At 44.6% G+C, this 19418-nt stretch overlaps 1 protein-coding gene across 2 annotated transcripts in view; it reads left to right on the top strand.

The window, feature by feature from the left end:
- The first annotated feature begins 122 nt into the window (after window positions 1-122).
- Window positions 123-19418, top strand: part of WDR62 (WD repeat domain 62) — a 48948-nt gene continuing 29652 nt past the window's right edge. For both annotated transcript variants that reach the window (XM_027514166.1, XM_027514165.1), the window contains exons 1-7: window positions 123-724; window positions 10202-10293; window positions 11928-11990; window positions 14287-14344; window positions 14577-14747; window positions 15911-16048; window positions 16454-16636. In XM_027514166.1, coding sequence (XP_027369967.1) covers window positions 548-724; window positions 10202-10293; window positions 11928-11990; window positions 14287-14344; window positions 14577-14747; window positions 15911-16048; window positions 16454-16636 — 882 coding nt within the window. In that variant the 5' untranslated portion in view covers window positions 123-547. The remainder of the gene's footprint in view (window positions 725-10201; window positions 10294-11927; window positions 11991-14286; window positions 14345-14576; window positions 14748-15910; window positions 16049-16453; window positions 16637-19418) is intronic.

The following is a 19418-nucleotide window of genomic DNA, read 5'->3' as shown; positions in this document are numbered from 1 at the left end:
CTGCGCCTGCGTATTACGCGCCAGACGGCGTTGCCACATCACGTGGCAAGTGGATAAAGCAAAACCGGCTCTGAGCCGCCGGGACTTCATCACGTGTTGGGGAAGAGGTGGCGTAAAGACCTTTCTGAGTCTGCGCCAACTCTTCAGTCTTTTTTCGGCTCCACCCTAGCTTACATCCGGGCGACTGCTACTGCGAGGATAGTCGGCTTGGGGTGGAGGTAGGGGCTTTGGCATTAGCCTCTTAAAAGTTCAAAACTGAAATTCAGTGAATGATGAAAACACAGACGGGATTTAAAAAAAAACTCCACAACGCTCGATCAAACATCTAGCTAAGAAGCCGCGGCTCCACCCAGCCAGAACCCCCGCTCCGCCTCTTAGCCCTCATTGGTCAAAAGCGCCGCCGGTAACCCTGAGATTGGCCAGACCAGCAGCCCCCCGCGCCCAATGGGCGGTGGCGCCGGCTTTCCCGCGGCCGTTCGCTATTCAAGTGGACCGTGGCGGCTGCGGCGGTTGAGAAGTGTAACGGTCGCCGGGCTCCGACGCGACGATGGCGGCCTTGGGGCCCGGAGGCTACGCGCGGAATGATACAGTTGAGAAGCTGCCATCAGTCATGGCGGGAGTTCCGGCGCGGAGGGCCCAGTCTTCTCCGCCCCCGGCTCCACCGCTCTGCCTCCGGCGGCGGACGCGACTCCCAGCGGCTCCCGAGGACACGGTGCAGAATCGGGTGAGGGGTTGCTTGCCTTGTCCATCTCAGTTCCAGGTTCCCTGCTCTTCCTTGGTCCCACCCTTAGATCTTTGGCCCCGCCTATCAGCCCCCGGCTGGTACTCCTCTGGCTGCTCTCTGGCCTGCCTAGTCCCTAAGCCCCGCCCCTAGATGAGGCTCCTCCCACTTCCTCGTCTCCTCCTCTCTCGGATACTGCCCATCACCCCTAGTCCCACCTCTCAACCCCTGGCCCCGCCCTCAGTCTTTAAAATTTTTTTTTATTGAATGATCATTGCTTTACAGAATTTTGTTTTCTGTCAAACCTCAACATGAATCAGCCATAGGTATACATATATACCCTCCCTTTTGAACCTACCTCCCATCTCCTGCCCCATCCCACCCAACTAGGTTGATACAGAGCCCCTGTTTGAGTTAACTGAGCCATACAGCAAATTCCCATTGGTTATCTATTTTACATATGGTAATATAAGTTTCCATGTTACTCTTTAAATACATCTCACCCTCTCCTCCCCTCTCCCCATGTCCGTAAGTCTATTCTCTATGTCTGTTTCTCCATTGCTGTCCTGTAAATAAATCCTTCAGTACCATTTTTCTAGATTACATGTATACGCTTTAGAATATATTTATCGTTCTCTTTCTGACTCACTTCACTCTGTATAATAGGTTCTAGGTTCATCCACCTCATCAGAACTGACTCAAATGTGTTCCTTTTTATGGCTGAGTAATATTCTATTGTGTATATGTACCGCTACTACTTTATCCATTCATCTGTCGGTGGACGTCTAGGTTGCTTCCCTGTTCTAGCTATTGTAAATAGTGCTGCAGTGAACAATGGGATACATGTGTCTTTTTCAATTTTGGTTTCCTCAGGGTATATGCCTGGGAGTGGGATTGCTGGGTCATATGATGGTTTTATTCCTAGTATTTTAAGGAATTTTCATACCATCTTCCCACCAACAATGCAAGAGCATTCCCTTTTCTCCACACCGTCTCCAGCACTTATTGTTCATAGACTTTTTGATGATGGCCATTCTGACCCATGTGAGGTAATATCTCATTGTAGTTTTGATTTGCATTTCTCTAATAATGAGCGATGTTGAGCATCTTTTCATGTGTTTGTTAGCCATCTGTATGTCTTCTTTGGAGAAATATCTGTTTAGGTCTTTTTTCCACGTTTTAATTGGGTTGTTTGTTTTTCTGGCATTGAGTTGTATGAGCGGCTTGTATATTTTGGAAATTAATCCTTTGTCAGTTGTTTCATTTGCTTTTATTTTCTCCCATTCTGAGGGTTGTCTTTTCACCTTGCTTATAGTTTCCTTTGCTGTGCAAAAGCTTTTAAGTTTAATCAGGTCCCACTTGTTTACTTTTGTTTTTATTTCCTTTACTCTAGGAGGTGGGTCATAGAGGATCTTGCATTGATTTATGTCATTGAGTGTTCTGCCTATGTTTTCCTCTAAGAGCTTTATAGTTTCTGGTCTTACATTTAGGTCTTTAATCCGTTTTGAGTTTATCTTTGTGTATGGTGTTACACATACCATACACAAGTGTTGGTATGTGTTCTAATTTCATTCTTTTACATGTAGCTGTCCAGTTTTCCCAGCACCATTTATTGAAGAGGCTGTCTTTGCCCCATTGTATATTCTTGCCTCCTTTGTCAAAAATAAGGTACCCATAGGTACATGGGTTTATTTCTGGGCTTTCTATCTTGTTCCATTGGTCTATGTTTCTGTTTATATGACAGTACCATACTGTCTTGCTGGCTGTAGCTTTGTAGTATAATCTGAAGTCAGGAAGGTTGATTCCTCCATCTCCATTCTTCTTTCTCAAGACTGCTTTGGCTGTTTGGAGTCTTTTGTGTTTCCATATAAATTGTGAAATTTTTTGTTCTAGTTCTGTGAAAAATGCCATTGGTAATTTGATAGGGATCACACTGAATCTGTAGATTGCATTTGGTAGTATAGTCATTTTCACAATATTGATGCTTCCTACCCAGGAACATGTAATATCTCTCCATCTGTTTATGTCATCTTTGATTTCTTTCATTAGTGTCTTATAATTTTCTGTGTACAGTTCTTTTATTTCCTTAAGTAAATTTATTCCTAGATATTTAATTGTTTTTGTTGCAGTGATGAATGGGTTTGATTCCTTAATTTCTCTTTCTGATTTTTCATTGTTAGTATATAGAAATGCAAGTGATTTCTGTATATTGATTTTGTGTCCTGCAGCTTTGCTAAATTCACTGATTAGCTCTAGTAATTTTCTGATAGTATCTTTAGCGTTTTCTATGTACAGTATCATATCATCTGCAAACAGTGAGAACTTTACTTCTTCTTTTCTATTCTGGATTCCTTTTATTTCTTTTCTTCTCTGATTGCTGTAGCTAGGACTTCCAGAACTATGTTGAATAATAGTGGTGAAAGTGGACACCCTTGTCTTGTTCCTGATCTTAGGCCGAATGCTTTCAGTTTTTCACCATTGAGAATAATGTTTGCTGTAGGCTTATCATATATGGCCTTTACTGTATTGAGGTAGGTTCCTTCTATGCCCATTTTTTGAAGAGTTCTAATCATAAATGGGTGCTGAATTTTGTCAGAGGCTTTTTCTGCATCTATTGAGATTATCATATGGTTTTTGTCTTTCAATTTGTTAATATAGTGTATCACATTGATTTGCATATAGTGAAGAATCCTTGCCTTCCTGGAATCAAATCAATAACTTGATCATGGTGTTTGAGCTTTTTGATATGTTGCTGAATTCTGTTTGCTAAAATTTTGTTGAGGATTTTTGCGTCTATGTTCGTCAGTGATATTGGCCTGTAGTTTTCCTTTTTGGTGTAGTCTTTGTCTGGTTTTGGTATCAGGGTGATGGTGGCCTCCTAGAATGAGTTTGGAAGTGTTTCTTCTCTGCAATTTTCTGAAAGAGTTTTAGAAGGATAGGTATTAGCTCTTCTCTAAATGTTTGATAGAATTCTCCTGTGACGCCATCTGGTCCTGGGCTTTTGTTTTTGGGGAGATTTTTGATCACAGGTTCAATTTCAGTGCCTGTAATTGGGTTGTTCACAATTTCTTTTTTGTTGTTGCTGTTCACAATTTCTATTTCTTCCTGGTTCAGTCTTGGAAGATTGAACTTTTCTAAGAATCTGTCCATTTCTTCCAGGTTATCCATTTTATTGCCATATACTAATAGTCTCTTCTAATCCTTTGTATTTCTGCATTGTCTTTTGTAACTTCTCCTATTTCATTAATGATTTTGTTGATTTGATTCTTCTTTTTCTCTTGATGAGTCTGGCTAAGGCCTGTCAATTTTGTTTATTTTCTCGAAGAACCGGCTTTTAGTTTTATTAATCTTTATTATTGTTTCTTTCATTTCTTTTTCATTTATTTCTGCTTGGATCTTAATGATTTCTTTCTTTCTACTAATTTGGGTTTTTTTTTGTTGTTGTTTGTTGTTGTTCTTTTTCCACTTTTAGGTTTAAAGTTAGGTTGTCTATTTGATGTTTTTCTTGTTTCTTGAGGTAGGATTGCTATAAACTTCCCTCTTAGAACTGCTTTCACTGCATCCCATAGGTTTTGAGTTGTCGTGTTTTCATTTTTATTTTTTTTAGAAATTTTTTTATTTCCCTTTTGATTTCTTCAGTAACCTGTTGGTTATTTAGAAACGTGTTTTTCTCCATGTGTTTGTGTTTCTTACAATTTTTTTCTTGTAATTGATAGTCTCAGCACTGTGATCAGAGAAGATGCTTAATATGATTTTAATTTTCTTAAATTTACTGAGATTTGATTTGTGACCCAAGATGTGGGTGGACCTATCCTGGAGAATGTTCCATGTACACTTGAGAAGATGGATGGAATGTCCTGCATTTGGATGGAATGTCCTGAAGATATCAATGAGATCTATCTCATCTAATGTATCATTTAAGACTTGTGTTTCTTTATTAATTTTCTGTTTTGATGATCTGTCCATTGGTGTGAATGGGGTATTAAAGTCTTCTACTATTATTATGTTACTGTCACTTTCTCCTTTTATGTCTGTTAGTGTTTGTCTTAAGTATTGAGGTGCTCCTTTGTTGGGTGCATAGATATTTACAATTGTTATGTCTTCCTCTTGGATTTATCCTTTGATCATAATGTAGTGTCCTTCCTTATCTCTTGTACTCTTCTTTATTTTAAGATCTATTTTATCTGATACGAGGATTGCTACTCCAGCTTTCTTTTGCTTCCATGCAAAATATATTTGCATGGAATATATTTTTGTGTCCTCTCACTTTCAGGCTATATGTGTCTTTAGGTCTGAAGTGGGTTTCTTGTGGACAGCATATATATGGGTCTTGTTTTTGTATCCCTTCAGCCAGTCTATGTCTTTTGGTTGGAGCATTTATTCCTTTTACATTTAAAGTAATTATTGATATATATGTTTCTATTGCCATTTTCTTAATTGTTTGAGGTTGATTTTGTGGGTCTTTTTTCTTCTCTTGTATTTCATGACTACATAAGTCCCGTTAACATTTGTTGTAAAGCTGGTTTGGTGGTACTGAATTCTCTTAACTTTTGCTTGTTCAAAAAGCTTTTTATTTCTCCATCAATTTTGAATGAGATCCTTGCTGGGTACTGTAATCTTGGTTGTAGATTTTTCCCTTTCAATACTTTAAATATATCCTGCCATTCCCTTCTGGGCTTCAGAGTTTCTGCTGAAAGATTAGCTGTTAAGTGTATGGGGTTTCCCTTGTATGTTACTTGTTGCTTCTCTCTTGGTGCATTTAATATTTTTTCTTTGTGTTTAGTCTTTGTTAGTTTGATTAGTATGTGTCTTGGCATGTTTCCCGTTGGGTTTATCCTATATGGGACTCTTTGTGCCTCTTGGACTTGATTGACTGTTTCCTTTTCCATTTTAGGGAAATTTTCAGCTATAATCTCTTCAAAAATTTTCTCATACCCTTTCTTTTTCTCTACTTCTTCTGAGACCCCTATAATTCAAATGTTGGTGCATTTGATATTGTCCCAGAAGTCTCTGAAACTATCCTCAGTTCTTTTCATTCTTTTTATTTTATTCTGCTCTTCATAAGTTATTTTCACCATTTTATCGTCCAGCTCACTGATTCATTCTTCTGCTTCAGATATTCTGCTATTGATTCCTTCTAGAGTATTTTTAATTTCAGTAATTGTGTTATTTGTCTCTCTATGTTTATTCTTTATTTCTTCTAGATCTTTGTTAATTGATTCTTACATTTTCACCATTTTGTTTTCAAGGTTTTTGATCATCTTTACTATCATTATTCTGAATTCTTTTTCAGGCAGTTTGCCTATTTCCTCTTCATTTATTTGGACCTCTGTGTTTCTAGTTTGTTCCTTCATTTGTGTAGTATTTCTTTGCCTTTTCATTATTTTATTTTAACTTACTGTGCTTGAGGTCTCCTTTTCCCAGGCTTCAAGGTTGAATTCTTTCTTCCTTTTGGTTTCTGCCCTTCTCAGGTTGGTCCAGTGGTTTGTGTAAGCTTTGTATAGGGTGAGATTTGTACTGAGTTTTTGTCTGTTTTTCCTCTGTTGGGCAAGGCTGAGTGAGGTGGTGATCCTGTCTGTTGATGATCGGGTTTGTACTTGTTTTGTTTGTTGTTTAGATGAGGCGTCCTGCACAGGATGCTACTGGAGGTTGGGTGATGCCGGGTCTTGTATTCAAGTGGCTTCCTTTGTGTGAGTTCTCACTATTTGATACACCCTAGGGTTAGTTCTCTGGTTGTCTAGGGTCTTAGGGTCAGTGCTTCCACTCCAAAGGCTCAGGGCTTGATCTCTAGTCAGGAATGAAAATTCCACAAGTGGTTTGTTATAGCATTAAGTGAGATTGAAACAAATATCCAAAAACGAGAAACCAAAGATGAACCCCAGACAAATGGCAGTTACAAAATCAGGCAAATAATAATAAAATAACAGAATATACACATATACATATACACCCATGAGCAAAGTGAAAACAGTCCAACAAAAACAGTAGATTGACCCAGCGAACAAGGTAAATCAAAAATTATATTTACCAGTTAAGAACAAAACTAACTAAAGCACAAACCGGAAAACAAAACTAAAGCAAGGTGTCAGGTGGGGAATAAAGCAAGGAAAAAAAAAACTAACAAATACGTTGAGAGAAAAGGAAAGAATAGATATGCAGAGTTAAATAGAGGTAGATGAAGAAGATTTATATACAGTAAAGATTAACTGCAAGGGGAAAAGAACAGCTAGGAAAGGCAAACAAAGGCGCCCTCAGCCTTTGGATCGTTCCAGGGCTCCTACCTGACTTTATACTTTGGAACGCGTTATAGTTTTGCTAGTCACCTCCTAGTCCTGCTTTCCTGCTTGTCTCCTCAGTCACCTTTAGAAGTCTCTCTGGACACTTACGCTTTTGTTGACCTCATCCCCCGCTGGGTCTTTAGGGTCCCTACCAGGATTCAGTCCCCAGCTACTTGTTCCAACTCTCCCTGGGCTCTAGCCTGCCTTCCCTCATTCCCTCTTCTCTTTCCTCTCCCTTACCACGGTGGGATGCTTATTCCATACTGCTGCCTTAAATTATGGAGAGGATGTGAGTGAATTTAGTAATATTTAGAATATTTAGAATCCCCATGCGGGGGGAGGGGCATGGGTATAGACCAGTTCTCTAAATCCTGAGATGCAAAACTTTAGAGTAGGTAGAAGAAATTCCAATAGTACAGCAGCAACTTTTAAAATATATTTATTTGTTTTTATTTATTTTGACTGTGCCCGTTCTTCATTGCTGTGTTGCAGATTTTCTGTAGTTGTGGCAAGGGGTGGGGGCTACTCGTGGTGCACAGGCTTCTCACTGTGGTGGCTTCTCTTATTGTAGAGCACAGGCTCTACAGGGCAGGCTCAATAGCTGTGGAGCAGGGGCTTAATTGTCCCAAGAATACGGAATCTTCCCCATCCAGGGATTGAACCTGTGTCTGCTGCATTGGCAGGGAGATTCTTAACCACTGGATCACCAGGAAAGTCCACACAGCAGCAGTTTAAAAATTATTCTCCAGGACTTCCCTGGTGGTCCAGTGGTTAAGAATTCACCTTGCAATGCGGGGGATGTGGGTTCCATCCCTGGTCAGGGAACTAAGATTCCGCATGCTAAGAAGCAACCTAGCCTGAGCAATGCAGCTACTGAGCCCTCACGCTCTAGAGCCCATGGGTCACAGCTAGAGGGTCCGAGCGCCACAATGAAAGATCCCGCATGCGGCAACTAAGACCTGATGCAGCTAAATAAATAAGTATTTAAAAAAATAAAATAAAATAAAAAATAAAATAAAATTTATTCTCCAACTTGCAGAGCTGCAAAGTCTGTTTTTATAAAATGGTGGTAACAATAGCCATGGTGTTGCAGGGAGATGAAAGTGTGAATATGCCAGATAAAGGGTCGATACGCAATACCTGCAGGTGGATCTTGTTTCTGCTCCATGGCTTCCTGGCTGCAAGTTGCTGGGCATGTGCCTGCTCCTCACCTCTCTGGCCACACTTGCCTTGTCCTTCCTCTCACAAAGGTCCTGTCACACTGGCCTGCCTTCTGTTTTCTTGAGACTCCAAGCTCTTTTCTGCCTCTTAGCCTTTGTGTATGGTGAGTCCTCTGGGCTTTTTGCTGCAGTCTCCCTGACTGGCACCTATTCTTCGAGTCTCAGCCTGAATATCTCTACCCTGAAAGGCCTTCTTTTTTTATTCCTCTGAGAGGCCTTCTTGAACCCCAGCCTAAAGCGGTCACCCAACTCAGTATCTTATCCAGCACCTATGCTTCATAGCTTTTATCTCTTATGTTTCTGAAAGCCTTGTGAGCTCTAAAGAATATGAAGGAGAGGAATAACAACCAGTTTCAGAGAGGTGGTACATGCGTGCTAAGTCACCTCAGTCGTGTCCAACTCTTTGCGACCCTGTGGACTGGCTCCTCTGTCCATGGGATTGTCCAGGCAAGAATACTGGAGTGGGTTGCCATTTCCTTCTCCAGGGGATCTTCCCAAGCCAGGGATCGAACCCACATCTGTTAGTCTCTTCACTGGCAGGCAGGTTCTTTACCATTAGCGCCAGAGAGGTGGTATAGCAAGGTGGTTAGGAGCACCACCTCTGGACCCAGACTGCCTGGGTTTTAACCTGAATTCTTCTTTTTTTCTTGAATTTTTCTGTGCCTCAGTTTCCTCATCTGTAAAATGAGGATAATAATACAAATGTTCCCTTATAGTATATTTGTGAGGATTAAGTAAGCTCACATATCTTAAGTACTTAGAAAAACATTTGGCACATTGTAAGTACTCTATTGCTGTTAGTTACTACTGCTGTGATTGTGTATTTTGGGTGACTGATGTCATGTATTTTTCCTGTTTGGTGGTGCAGAGTCCATCCAGCTTGCAAAAGACCTGGTCTAAAAATGACCAGCTACGCTCATGCCCAGTAATGCTGACTAACAGATTAAAAAAACATGAGTCCCATTGCCTGGGTTAGTCCTGCTAACTTCCAGATGGGTTACCCTTCTAGGCCTCTCTTCCTCATCTATAAGGAGATGTTGGTGATAGTGACCATATCACAGAGTTTTTGTGAGCATTAAATAAGTTAATACAGTTGTATAAACAGCACCTGTCTCCTGATCAGATACTCAATAAATATTGACCGTTACTGTCCTCTCTATGCCTCTCATTTCTGAGGCCCAACACCTTGTTTGAGAGTGTTTTACTTTATAATAATTAGAAACTAATCTGTTAAGAATATGAAAACATCACGATTTGTTAGTCCATCCTCTGTAAATGTTTAATCAGCCATGATGGGGACTAGCTCATTTGACTTACTTTGCTTAGACAGTTTTTAAATTGTAAGTGTGATTGTTCCAGTTCACTCGTTTCTTTACTCATTGAACCTCTAGACTGTCAATTTACTGAGCAAACGGACAGTGTCCTCTTCTGTTCCCTGCTGTGAGCACAGCGCTGACTTTGAAACCAGAGACTGCCTGAGTCTGTATCCCAGCGTTGCTACTCCACAGATGTGGGACCTCGGCCCTCCGTGTTCTCATCTGTAAAGTAGGGCTGATAACAGCGCCTTCTTCCCTGGGTTGCTGTGGGCTCTCGAGTCTTTCACATAAGACACTTACTCTTTTCACTGAGGCCTTCTCCCCTTCCTCTGTCCTCTCAGTTTCCTTCCATGCTTAGTTTTTCTCTAATGCTCCCATCATCACCTGATATCTATTTTACATATTCATTCTGTTCGTTTCCTGTGTCTACCATCCCGTCACCACTAGAATGTGAGCTCCAGGAGGACAGGGATTTGTCTACATTCTTCACCGTTCTGTGCTTTAGCACAGTATTTGTCAAAGCAGTACTGAAGAGGATAAGCATTAGCTGCTGGTAGATGACTCTAGAAGCTCGGTGGACATGTTGGAAGTAACAGACTGAATGGATGGCTGAGGGGTGGGGAACCTGCTGGGGCAGGCGCTTCTGATTGGGCCTTTTCCCTGCAGGTATCACTCGAGAAGGTGCTTGGCATCACGGCCCAGAACAGCAGTGGCCTAACCTGTGACCCCAGCACAGGCCACGTGGCCTACCTGGCAGGGTGAGTGAGTCGGTGGGCCTTGGCCTCTAATCACTGATCCTGAATTCAGAGCCTGAAATCTTCGATGAACCTCTCTGGGCCTTGGCTGTTCCCTCTGTAGAGTGCAGATAATGCTGCCTGCCTCTGAAGGCTGTGGGAAGGATTCTACCGGCCCCTCTATGTCTAGAACGGTACTGGCACGCATGTGTGCTAAGAAAGCCTTATTGTGACTGCAAGTGGGAGGTGGCAGCAATTCTGGGAAAGACAGGCTAAGATCAAAGCCACAGTTGGTGTCAGGCAGTCTGCATTAGTGTCCTAGCTCCGCCACACAGGCCCCTGTCCTAGCCTCTGCTTTGGTAAAACAAAACTAGTGGTACCCTCCTCCTGGTAGTTAGAGAGGACTGAAGGTCATCTGCAACCATTTATTCCACAAATACTGGTCTAACCTGCACTGTTCTAGGCACCGAAGGGACCCCTCCCCCCTGCAGGGCAGGGCAAGGCCATAGTAATTCCTGATGAACAGCATCTGTTACTGAGTCTTTGGGAAGGAGCCAGAATACAGGACAAGGGGGGCTCTTGAATCTGACAGGTGTGGAGTCACATCCCCACTCGTTCCCTAATCTGCTGGGGAACTCTGGGCAAAGAACTGCTCTCTCTGGGCTTCAGTTTCATCATCTATGAAAAGCAGCTAAGACTGCTGACCTCACTTGGCAGTTGTGAGGATTTAAAGATGTTGTACACAGTAAGTCTTTCGTGGGCTTCCCTGGTGGTTCACTGATAAAGAACCTGCTTGCCAATGCAAAAGACACAGATTTAATACCTGGGTGGGAAAGATCCCTTGGAGAAGGAAATGGTAACCCACTCCAGTATTCTTGCCTGGAAAATCCCATGGCAAAGGAGCCTGGCGGACTACAGTCCATGGGGTTGCAAAGAGTCGGATGCAACTTAGTGACTGAACAACAGTAAGTCTTTATTAGACCAGAGCCTGACAATATAGTTACTACAGTGGGAGTGTTGGCTTCTTTTTAAGAATTGGTTGATATCAGTAATAACATTAAGTGCTCTAGAATTCTCAGCATAGATAATGGGGGAGGAGGAGACTGAAGAGAAGCATCTGAACAGAAAGAGCCTTGTCTATCAGTTCAGTTCAATTCAGTCGCTCAGTCGTGTCTGACTCTTTGTGACCCCCTGAACAGCAGCACGCCAGGCCTCCCTGTCCATCACCAGCTCATGGAGATTAGGCAAACTCATGTCCATTGAGTTGGTGATGCCGTCCAACCATCTCATCTTCTGTCATCCCCTTCTCCTCTTGCCTTCAGTCTTTACCAGCATCAGGGTCTTTTCAAATGAGTCAGCTCTTCGCATCAGGTGGCCAAAGTATTGGAGTTTCAGCTTCAACATCAGTCCTTCCAATGAACATTCAGGACTGATTTCCTTTAGAATGGAGTGGTTGGATCTCCTTGCAATCCAAGGGACTCTCAAGAGTCTTCTCCAACACAACAGATCAAAAGCATCAGTTCTTCAGCACTCAGCTTTCTTTATAGTCCAACTCTCACATAGCCTTGTCTATATGTGGGCTCTTATGTTGGGAGTGCAGTCATCCCTGGACCTCAATACTCCCCTCAGTTTGGGCACATTTTCTTCTTTCTCCCCAGCTGTGTGGTGGTGATTTTGAACCCCAAGGAGAACAAGCAGCAGCACATTCTTAATACTGCCAGGTAAGCTGGGTCCTGGGACGGGGTAAGGGTGGGATCAAGGTCCTGACACATCCCTCCTTCCCCACACTGCCTGGAGGTGCTAGTGGGTGACTCATTCATTCACTCACTTGGTTCAGGTTCAGTCTGCTCTGTGCTAGGCACTGTTCCAGATGTTGGGAACACAGCCATGAACAAAGGAGATAAGCTGCTCTCCATAGAGCTGACAGCTTGTGGGGGAGACAGACTAAACTAGTTGGCAAGTTACTAGCCAACCATCAGACCTTGACTGTGGCTATGAAGGAAATAAGGATGTGTTCAGGAAGGTTGGCAGGCAGAGGACCCTTATCAGAGTCTTATTAGAGCCCTCCTGGGGCTGAGACCAGGAGAAAGTGAGGGGGTGACTCATGTGAAGGTGTGGGGAAAGCATTGTAGGTAGAGGGGACAGCAAGAGCAAAGTCATGTTTGAATCTCAGGTTGAGTAGTTAAGAATCTTAAGTTGTTTGAGGAGCAGTCAGGATTCCATGGTTGAGGCTAGAGCCCCAGAAGTCAGATCACCTTGGGGAGTGGTTGGCTATCATGCTGATTGCAAAGAGAAGCCACTAGAGGGCGTTTGCAGGCTGAGGCTATGCTTAGCCACCCCAGCCCTCTAGAATGCTCTATTTCCCTTCCCCACTTTCCTTTTTCCCACAAAATGTACTCCTTTTTGATATACTTTCTAATTTCCTCAATGATGATATTTACTGTCTCTCTCTACAAGATGAGCTGTCTGGGGGCAGGGACTTTCTCTTAGTTAATTTCTGTGTCCCTATACCCTAGGTCAGTGTCTAGGACATTGGCAGCACTTCTTGTTTCCTGTATGAATGAATGTAATTTGGGTTTTAGAAAGATCCCTCCAGCTGCCAGTTTACTGGGGAAGACTCTTGGCCCCAAGTTGGTACCTGGGGTCTGCCTGGTGGCCCATTGATCACTATGTCATCCTTGGGCTTTGGTCCCCACTGAGTTGTGACCTTAGGAAGGCACTCCACTGCAACTTTTTTTTTTGGCTTGTGGGATCTTAGTTCCCCAACCAGTGAGAGCAGTGAGAGCTCAGAGTCCTAACCACAGGACCACCAGTCCTTCCCCTCATTGCAACTTTTTATTCTACAAATACTGCACAAATAGCTCAAGTTTAGCTCCTTTGGCCCAGCTCTCCAGGTGGACAGAGAAGATGTGGGTTTTCTTCTTCCTTTACAATCCCTAAGGCAGGGTTCCTGAGATATGGTTTGGCAGATACAGATTCTCTCTTGGAAGGGGCTTCTTGGATCCTTGGCTCTGACTGTGGGTTCTGTCACTGGTGATGAGGGCAGAGGTGGGTCCCCATCCAAGCATGTTTATTCACTTTGTGATCTCAAATGAAATACTTCTTGTATGTATATCTTAAATATTGGACTTACTCGACAACCTTGAAAGTTTTCTACACGAAAATCCAGATGCCCTCTCATTTTGGAAAAGTGAGAGGTTCACATCTCTGGGGCCCACATTCTCCATGGCAGGAATGGGCTGGAGCTTGGTGGCATTTGTCAGAATCTCCATTGGCCAATTCTCATCCTCCCGGTTGCCTTCCCGATGCCCACAGGTGGTAGAGTAGGTCACCTTGATCTGAAGCACATAGTTGAGAAGAGTCCACTCTCAGTCAGTGGTGGGTCTGTCTAAGGAGGTGGTGTGGCCAGAGTGGAGGTTTCCATCCTGGCTGCATTTCAGAGTCACCTGATGCCAGGCTTCACCCTCAGAGAAGGCAGAATCAGTATGGAGTAAGGTGTAAGCACTTTTTACATTGAAATAATTTCAGACTACAAGAATAGTTCAAAGAGCACCTGTACACCTTTCACCCGTATTTCCCAAATGCTAACATTTTACTAACATTTGCTTTATCATTCTCTGTCTCTGGCAATTTTTTGCTGGTCAGGTGGTTAAGGCTCCACACTTTCACTGCCGAGGACCCAGGTTCAATCCCTGGTTGGGGAACTACGATCCCACGAGCTGTGCAGTATCCACTCCATCAGGGCTTGAGGTTTGGGGGAGGAAAGGGCCTTTGCTTTTACAAAACCTCATTTCTCTGTGCACGGCCCCTGCTTCTCCTGGCTGCAGGAAATGCTGGGAATGCACCGGGTGCTGTGCTGGGCCAGCTTACAGCACTGGCTCCGGGGAACCATGGTCGCTCACCTCTCCTGGCCTCTTGGGAGCGAGGAGTGCACCAAGTGCGGTGAGCACAGCCAGGCCAGGGTCTGGCTGCCCACCCTCAGTGGAACCAGTGATCAATACCTTTCCTTGTCCCCAGGAAGTCTCTGAGCGCTCTGGCCTTCTCCCCTGATGGAAAGTACATAGTGACGGGGGAGGTGAGTGGTGATCATGGTGGAGTGGGTGGGGAGGGGTCTTGGGGCCATTCCTCTGGCCCCAGCAGACCTGAGGAATCCCTGGAATAGCTCCTTCCTGGACCAGATGCGGCAAGGGGTGGTGGGGGATGGCTTTCGGGCACACCCTGGGGCACTACCAGCTTCAGCCCTGATAGCCCCTCCAGCCTCACCCGGTGCAGAACCCAGCAGCAGTAAATGGCACCATCTTCCCCAGAATGGGCACAGGCCTGCTGTACGTATCTGGGACGTGGAAGAGAAGAGTCAGGTGGCGGAAATGCTGGGCCACAAGTACGGCGTGGCCTGCGTGGCCTTCTCCCCCAACATGAAGCACATTGTGTCCATGGGCTACCAGCACGACATGGTGCTCAACGTCTGGGACTGGAAGGTAAGAGCTGGTGGGTGGGTGGCAGACAGCTGGCCGCCAGAACACCCTGAGTCTCAGGCATGGGGAGATCTAAATGAGAGAACTTGGTAAAGCGTTTATCCAACACACTTTTTGTTTGTTTAATAATTTTTACTTTTGGCTGGGTCTTTGTTGTGCAGGCTTTTCCCTAGTTGCAGCACTTGCGCCTCTCATTGTGGTGGTTTCTCTTGTTGCAGAGCACGGGGTTCTAGGGTGTGCGGGCTTCAGTAGTTGTGGCTCGTGACTCTAGAGCACAGGCTCAATAGTTGTGGTGCACGGGCTTAGTTGCTCCGCGGCATGTGGGATCTTCCCGGACCAGGGATTGAACCCGTGTCTCCTGCATTGGCAGGCGGATTCTTTGCCACTGAGCCACCAGGGAAGCCCTATCCAGCAAATATTTCTTGAGCACCTACTGCATGCCAATCCCTATTCCAGGCACTTGTTGTAGGGCATGTGACAAGCTCTCAACTAGTGGAACATATCATTCTTTTTATACTGACCAGCTGTGACCTTGAGCAAGTGACCTAACCTCTCTGTAACTCTGTTTCCTCATCTGTAAAATGGATGTAATAGTATCTACTTTGTTGAGTTGGGAGAACTCTGGGCTATGCGTTGGAAGGCTGGGCTTGGGAACAGCTCGGGGAGGACTTACAGTTGGCAGAAGCGGGTGTCAGTCCTGGCTCTGTTCATTACCTGCTGTGTGACCTTGAGCGTGTGACAGTCCTCCCTGAGCGTGACAGGGTAAGGGGAGAAGCACCTCCCTCATAGGACTGTTGAGGGGTTTCCTGAGCTGTCCTGTGAAGGGCTCAGTGGGGCCCAGAGTGAAAACCCAATCTCCAGCAACACGGGTTGCATTGTCCTTCACTTCTAGCTGTGGCCGTCTTCAACACCACGTGTGGGCTGCAGGGCTTGGACTCCTGAGGAGAGTTCTGGAACTTCCTCTCATGTGGAAGCCCTTTTAAGCTTCAGTCTCCTCTGTGTTGGGAATGATAAGAGGGTCACATGTAGTTTTCCCCAAAAAGAAGGGCCTGAGGAAGACACCCTTGGAGCAGGCGAGGGCAGAGAAACACAGGGCTGAGAGAAGAGGCTCAAAGACTCTGATGAGGTGGGTGCTGGGGTGACCTTCTCTGCACTGATTCTTCCAGAAAGACATCCTGGTGGCCTCCAACAAGGTATCGTGCCGGGTCATTGCCCTCTCCTTCTCAGAGGACAGCAGCTATTTTGTCACTGTCGGGAACCGGCATGTGAGGTTCTGGTTCTTGGAAGTGTCCACCGAAGCAAAGGTGAGTTTTCATCCCCACCCCCTCAGCTAGGCCTAGGGGAGAACCATCAGGGGTAGTAGGGACTCCTGGTTCTGCCATGATTCGGGGGCAGCGGCTGTCTAGCCTCTCAGTGGGGTGGCCTTCTGCCTCTGGGACTGCTCTCCAGGTGCTGACTGACTGCCAGACCTGCCGGGAAATCTCTTCTCCCCTGCTGGGCCCTGGGGCCACCCCTCATTCCGGGCCTGTGGCCTCCAGCCACTCTGCCTGGAAGCATGCGTGTTCTGTTCTTCCTTCTCCACTTGGAGGTGTTTCTGCGAGTTCTCCCATTTAGCTGTGTCCTGTCCACTGGTCAGGAGAGCCTGTCGTGACCTGGCTGGGGACTAGGCCGTCTGTTCGGGGTCTCACTGTGCCCCACTCTCCCTCCAGGTGACAGGCACGGTGCCCCTGGTGGGGCGCTCAGGCATCCTGGGTGAGCTGCATGACAACGTCTTCTGTGGTGTGGCTTGTGGCCGGGGCCAGATGGCAGGCAGTACCTTCTGTGTGTCCTACTCGGGCCTCCTCTGCCAGTTCAACGAGAAGAGGGTGCTGGAGAAGTGGATCAACCTGAAGGTACCCCAATGCCCCTCCGCTGTCAGTGCAGGAAACACTCTTCCCATGACGTGTGTCTCCAGAGACACACAGCGGTGCCCCTGCGTCATAGCCGGTCACGCCAGCTCAGGGTCTAATTTCTGGTTCTGCTTATTTGATTCCAGGAGAGGCTCTCTGAGCCTTGGTTTTCTCATCTGTAAAATGGGACTACTGCTGTCTGCCTCACCAAGTTGATAGGGGTGTCCTGTGGGGTGGTGTATGTAAGGCACTTAGCACATTGCCTGCCCCCGTAACGGGTCAGGGTTACAATTGCTTCCCCATCACTGTGTAATCCAGTTCATATTTGTTTTCTTTACTGGGCATTCTTGGCTGGTGGGAGGACCGCTTTTTTTCCCTTGTTTAATTTAAGGTATCATGGACTTAATAATTTCTATATTATTTTTACAATCAAAAGCTATATAAAATACATAAAAATTTAGGATGTGTGTATATGTATGGCTGAGTCCCTCTGCTGTTCACCTGAAACTATCACAACATTGTTAATCAGCTATGCCCTAAACAAAATAAAAAGTTAAAAAGAAATACATAAAATTTTAAACCAAAAAATGAGGTATCAGTGAATTGCAGAACCACTTTCCTTCAGATCTGAGGGTTTGAGTCCAAGCTGTCTTTCCACCCTGGGACTGGGTGCCTGTTTGGCTGTTAGCAGAAACATCAGAGTTTTCCTGCTTGTCCTATTCCTGCTGTTGCGATTCTCCTCTGGACCTCAGCTTCGGGGTTAACTGCCTGGCAAGAGGCAAGTAGACAATTCTGAGCCTTTTCTGTCTTTCCTAGTTGGTTAAACATCATTTTTTTGTTTTGTTTTGATTTTTAATTTTTACAGTGTTGTGTTGTTTCTACCATACAACATCGTGAATCACCCATAATTATACATACATCCGCTCCCTCTTGAGCCCCCCTCCCCTATCCTCTCCCACCCCTCTAGGTCATCACAGAGCACCAGACTGGGCTCCCTGTGGTATACAGCAGCCTTTCCAGCTATCCACTTTACACCAGACAGTGCATATATGTTGATGCTACTTTCTCCATCCGTCCCTCCCTCCCCCACTTTTGTGCCCACAAGTCCATTCTCTGTAATCTCCAATCCTGCCCTGCCAATAGTTTCATCAATACCATTTTTCTCGATTCCATATGTATGCGTTAAAATACGGTATTTATTTTTCTCTTTCTGGCTTACTTCACTCTGTATAACAGGCTCTAGCGTCATCCACCTCACTAGAACTGACTCAAATGTGTTCTTTTTTATGGCTGAGTAATAGTCCATTGTATATATGTACCACATCTTTATCCATCCATCTGTCGATGGACATCTAGGCTACTTCCATGTCCTGGTTACTGTAAACAGTGCTGCAGTGAACATTATTTATTTTTCTCATATGAATCCTCCTGCTAGAACTACTGAAGCTTTTAAGCAAGTCAGAAGTTTTGATAGATAGATGCTTAGTCCCTGAGTAGTGGTCTTAAGATGACTCAGAAACCAAGTCTCTCTAGATTTGGCATTGCTACTCTAAGCTGTATCTAGAAGTTTGGCATGCCCTACCCCGTTATGTGCATGCCCTGGTTGAATGGATAGTCCTTCCTAAAAGATAGTAACTTTTTTCTGTGCTGCTTTGAAGTATATACTCTCTGAAGTTGTTTTTAAGTAATATGGAATCAAATTTAAGCTTAAAATTCAACACTTCTAGTGCAGGTGACCTCGGAGGTCACAATCAGCTAAGGAGATATTTTCCATACACAGCTGAGTTCCTCTATAGCAATGACAACTCTGCCCCAATTTATGCCTTTGTGTGCCTGCTGCCGCCTTTTCTTCCACAGTGACTGTACATTATATCTTGATTTCAAAGATCTTAAAATCTGCAAAAAATAGTTTTGTTTTTTTTTTAAATTTTGTTTTATTTTTAAACTTTACAATATTGTATTGGTTCTGCCATATATCGAAATGAATCCGCCACAGGCATACATGTGTTCCCCATCCTGAACCCTCCTCCCTCCTCCCTCCCCATACCATCCCTCTGGGTCATCCCAGTGCACCAGCCCCAAGCATCCAGTATTGTGCATCAAACCTGGACTGGTGACTCGTTTCATATATGATATTATACATATTTCAATGCCATTCTCCCAAATCATCTCACCCTCTCCCTCTCCCACAGAGTCCAAAAGACTGTTCTATACATCAGTGTCTCTTTTGCTGTCTCGTATACAGGGTTATTGTTACCATCTTTCTAAATTCCATATAAATGCGTTAGTATACTGTATTTATGTTTTTCTTTCTGGCTTACTTCACTCTGTATAATAGGCTCCAGTTTCATCCACCTCATTAGAACTGATTCAAATGTATTCTTTTTAATGGCTGAGTAATACTCCATTGTGTATATGTACCATAGCTTTCTTATGGGGTATAGCTGATTAACAATGTCATGATAGTTTCAGGTGAACAGCAAAGGAATTCAGCCACACATATTCATGTATCCACTCTCCCCCAAACTCCCCTCCCATTCAGGCTGCCACATAACATCAAGCAGAGTTCCCTGTACTGTACAGTAGGTCCATGATGGTTATGCGTTCTAAATAGAGCAGTGTGGACCTGTCCATCCCCAATTCTCTATCTCTTCCCCCTAACCTGCCTCCTGGCAACCATAAGTTCATTTTCTAAATCTATGAGTCTCTTTGTGTTGTGTGCTGCTGCTGCTGCTGCTAAGTCGTTTTAGTCGTGTCCAACTCTGTGCGACCCCATAGACGGCAG

This window comes from Bos indicus x Bos taurus, chromosome 18, assembly GCF_003369695.1.
Source record: "Bos indicus x Bos taurus breed Angus x Brahman F1 hybrid chromosome 18, Bos_hybrid_MaternalHap_v2.0, whole genome shotgun sequence".
Lineage (NCBI taxonomy): Eukaryota > Metazoa > Chordata > Mammalia > Artiodactyla > Bovidae > Bos > Bos indicus x Bos taurus.
Note: the sequence above shows the minus strand (reverse complement) of the source record. Positions and strands in the feature narration are given on the sequence as shown.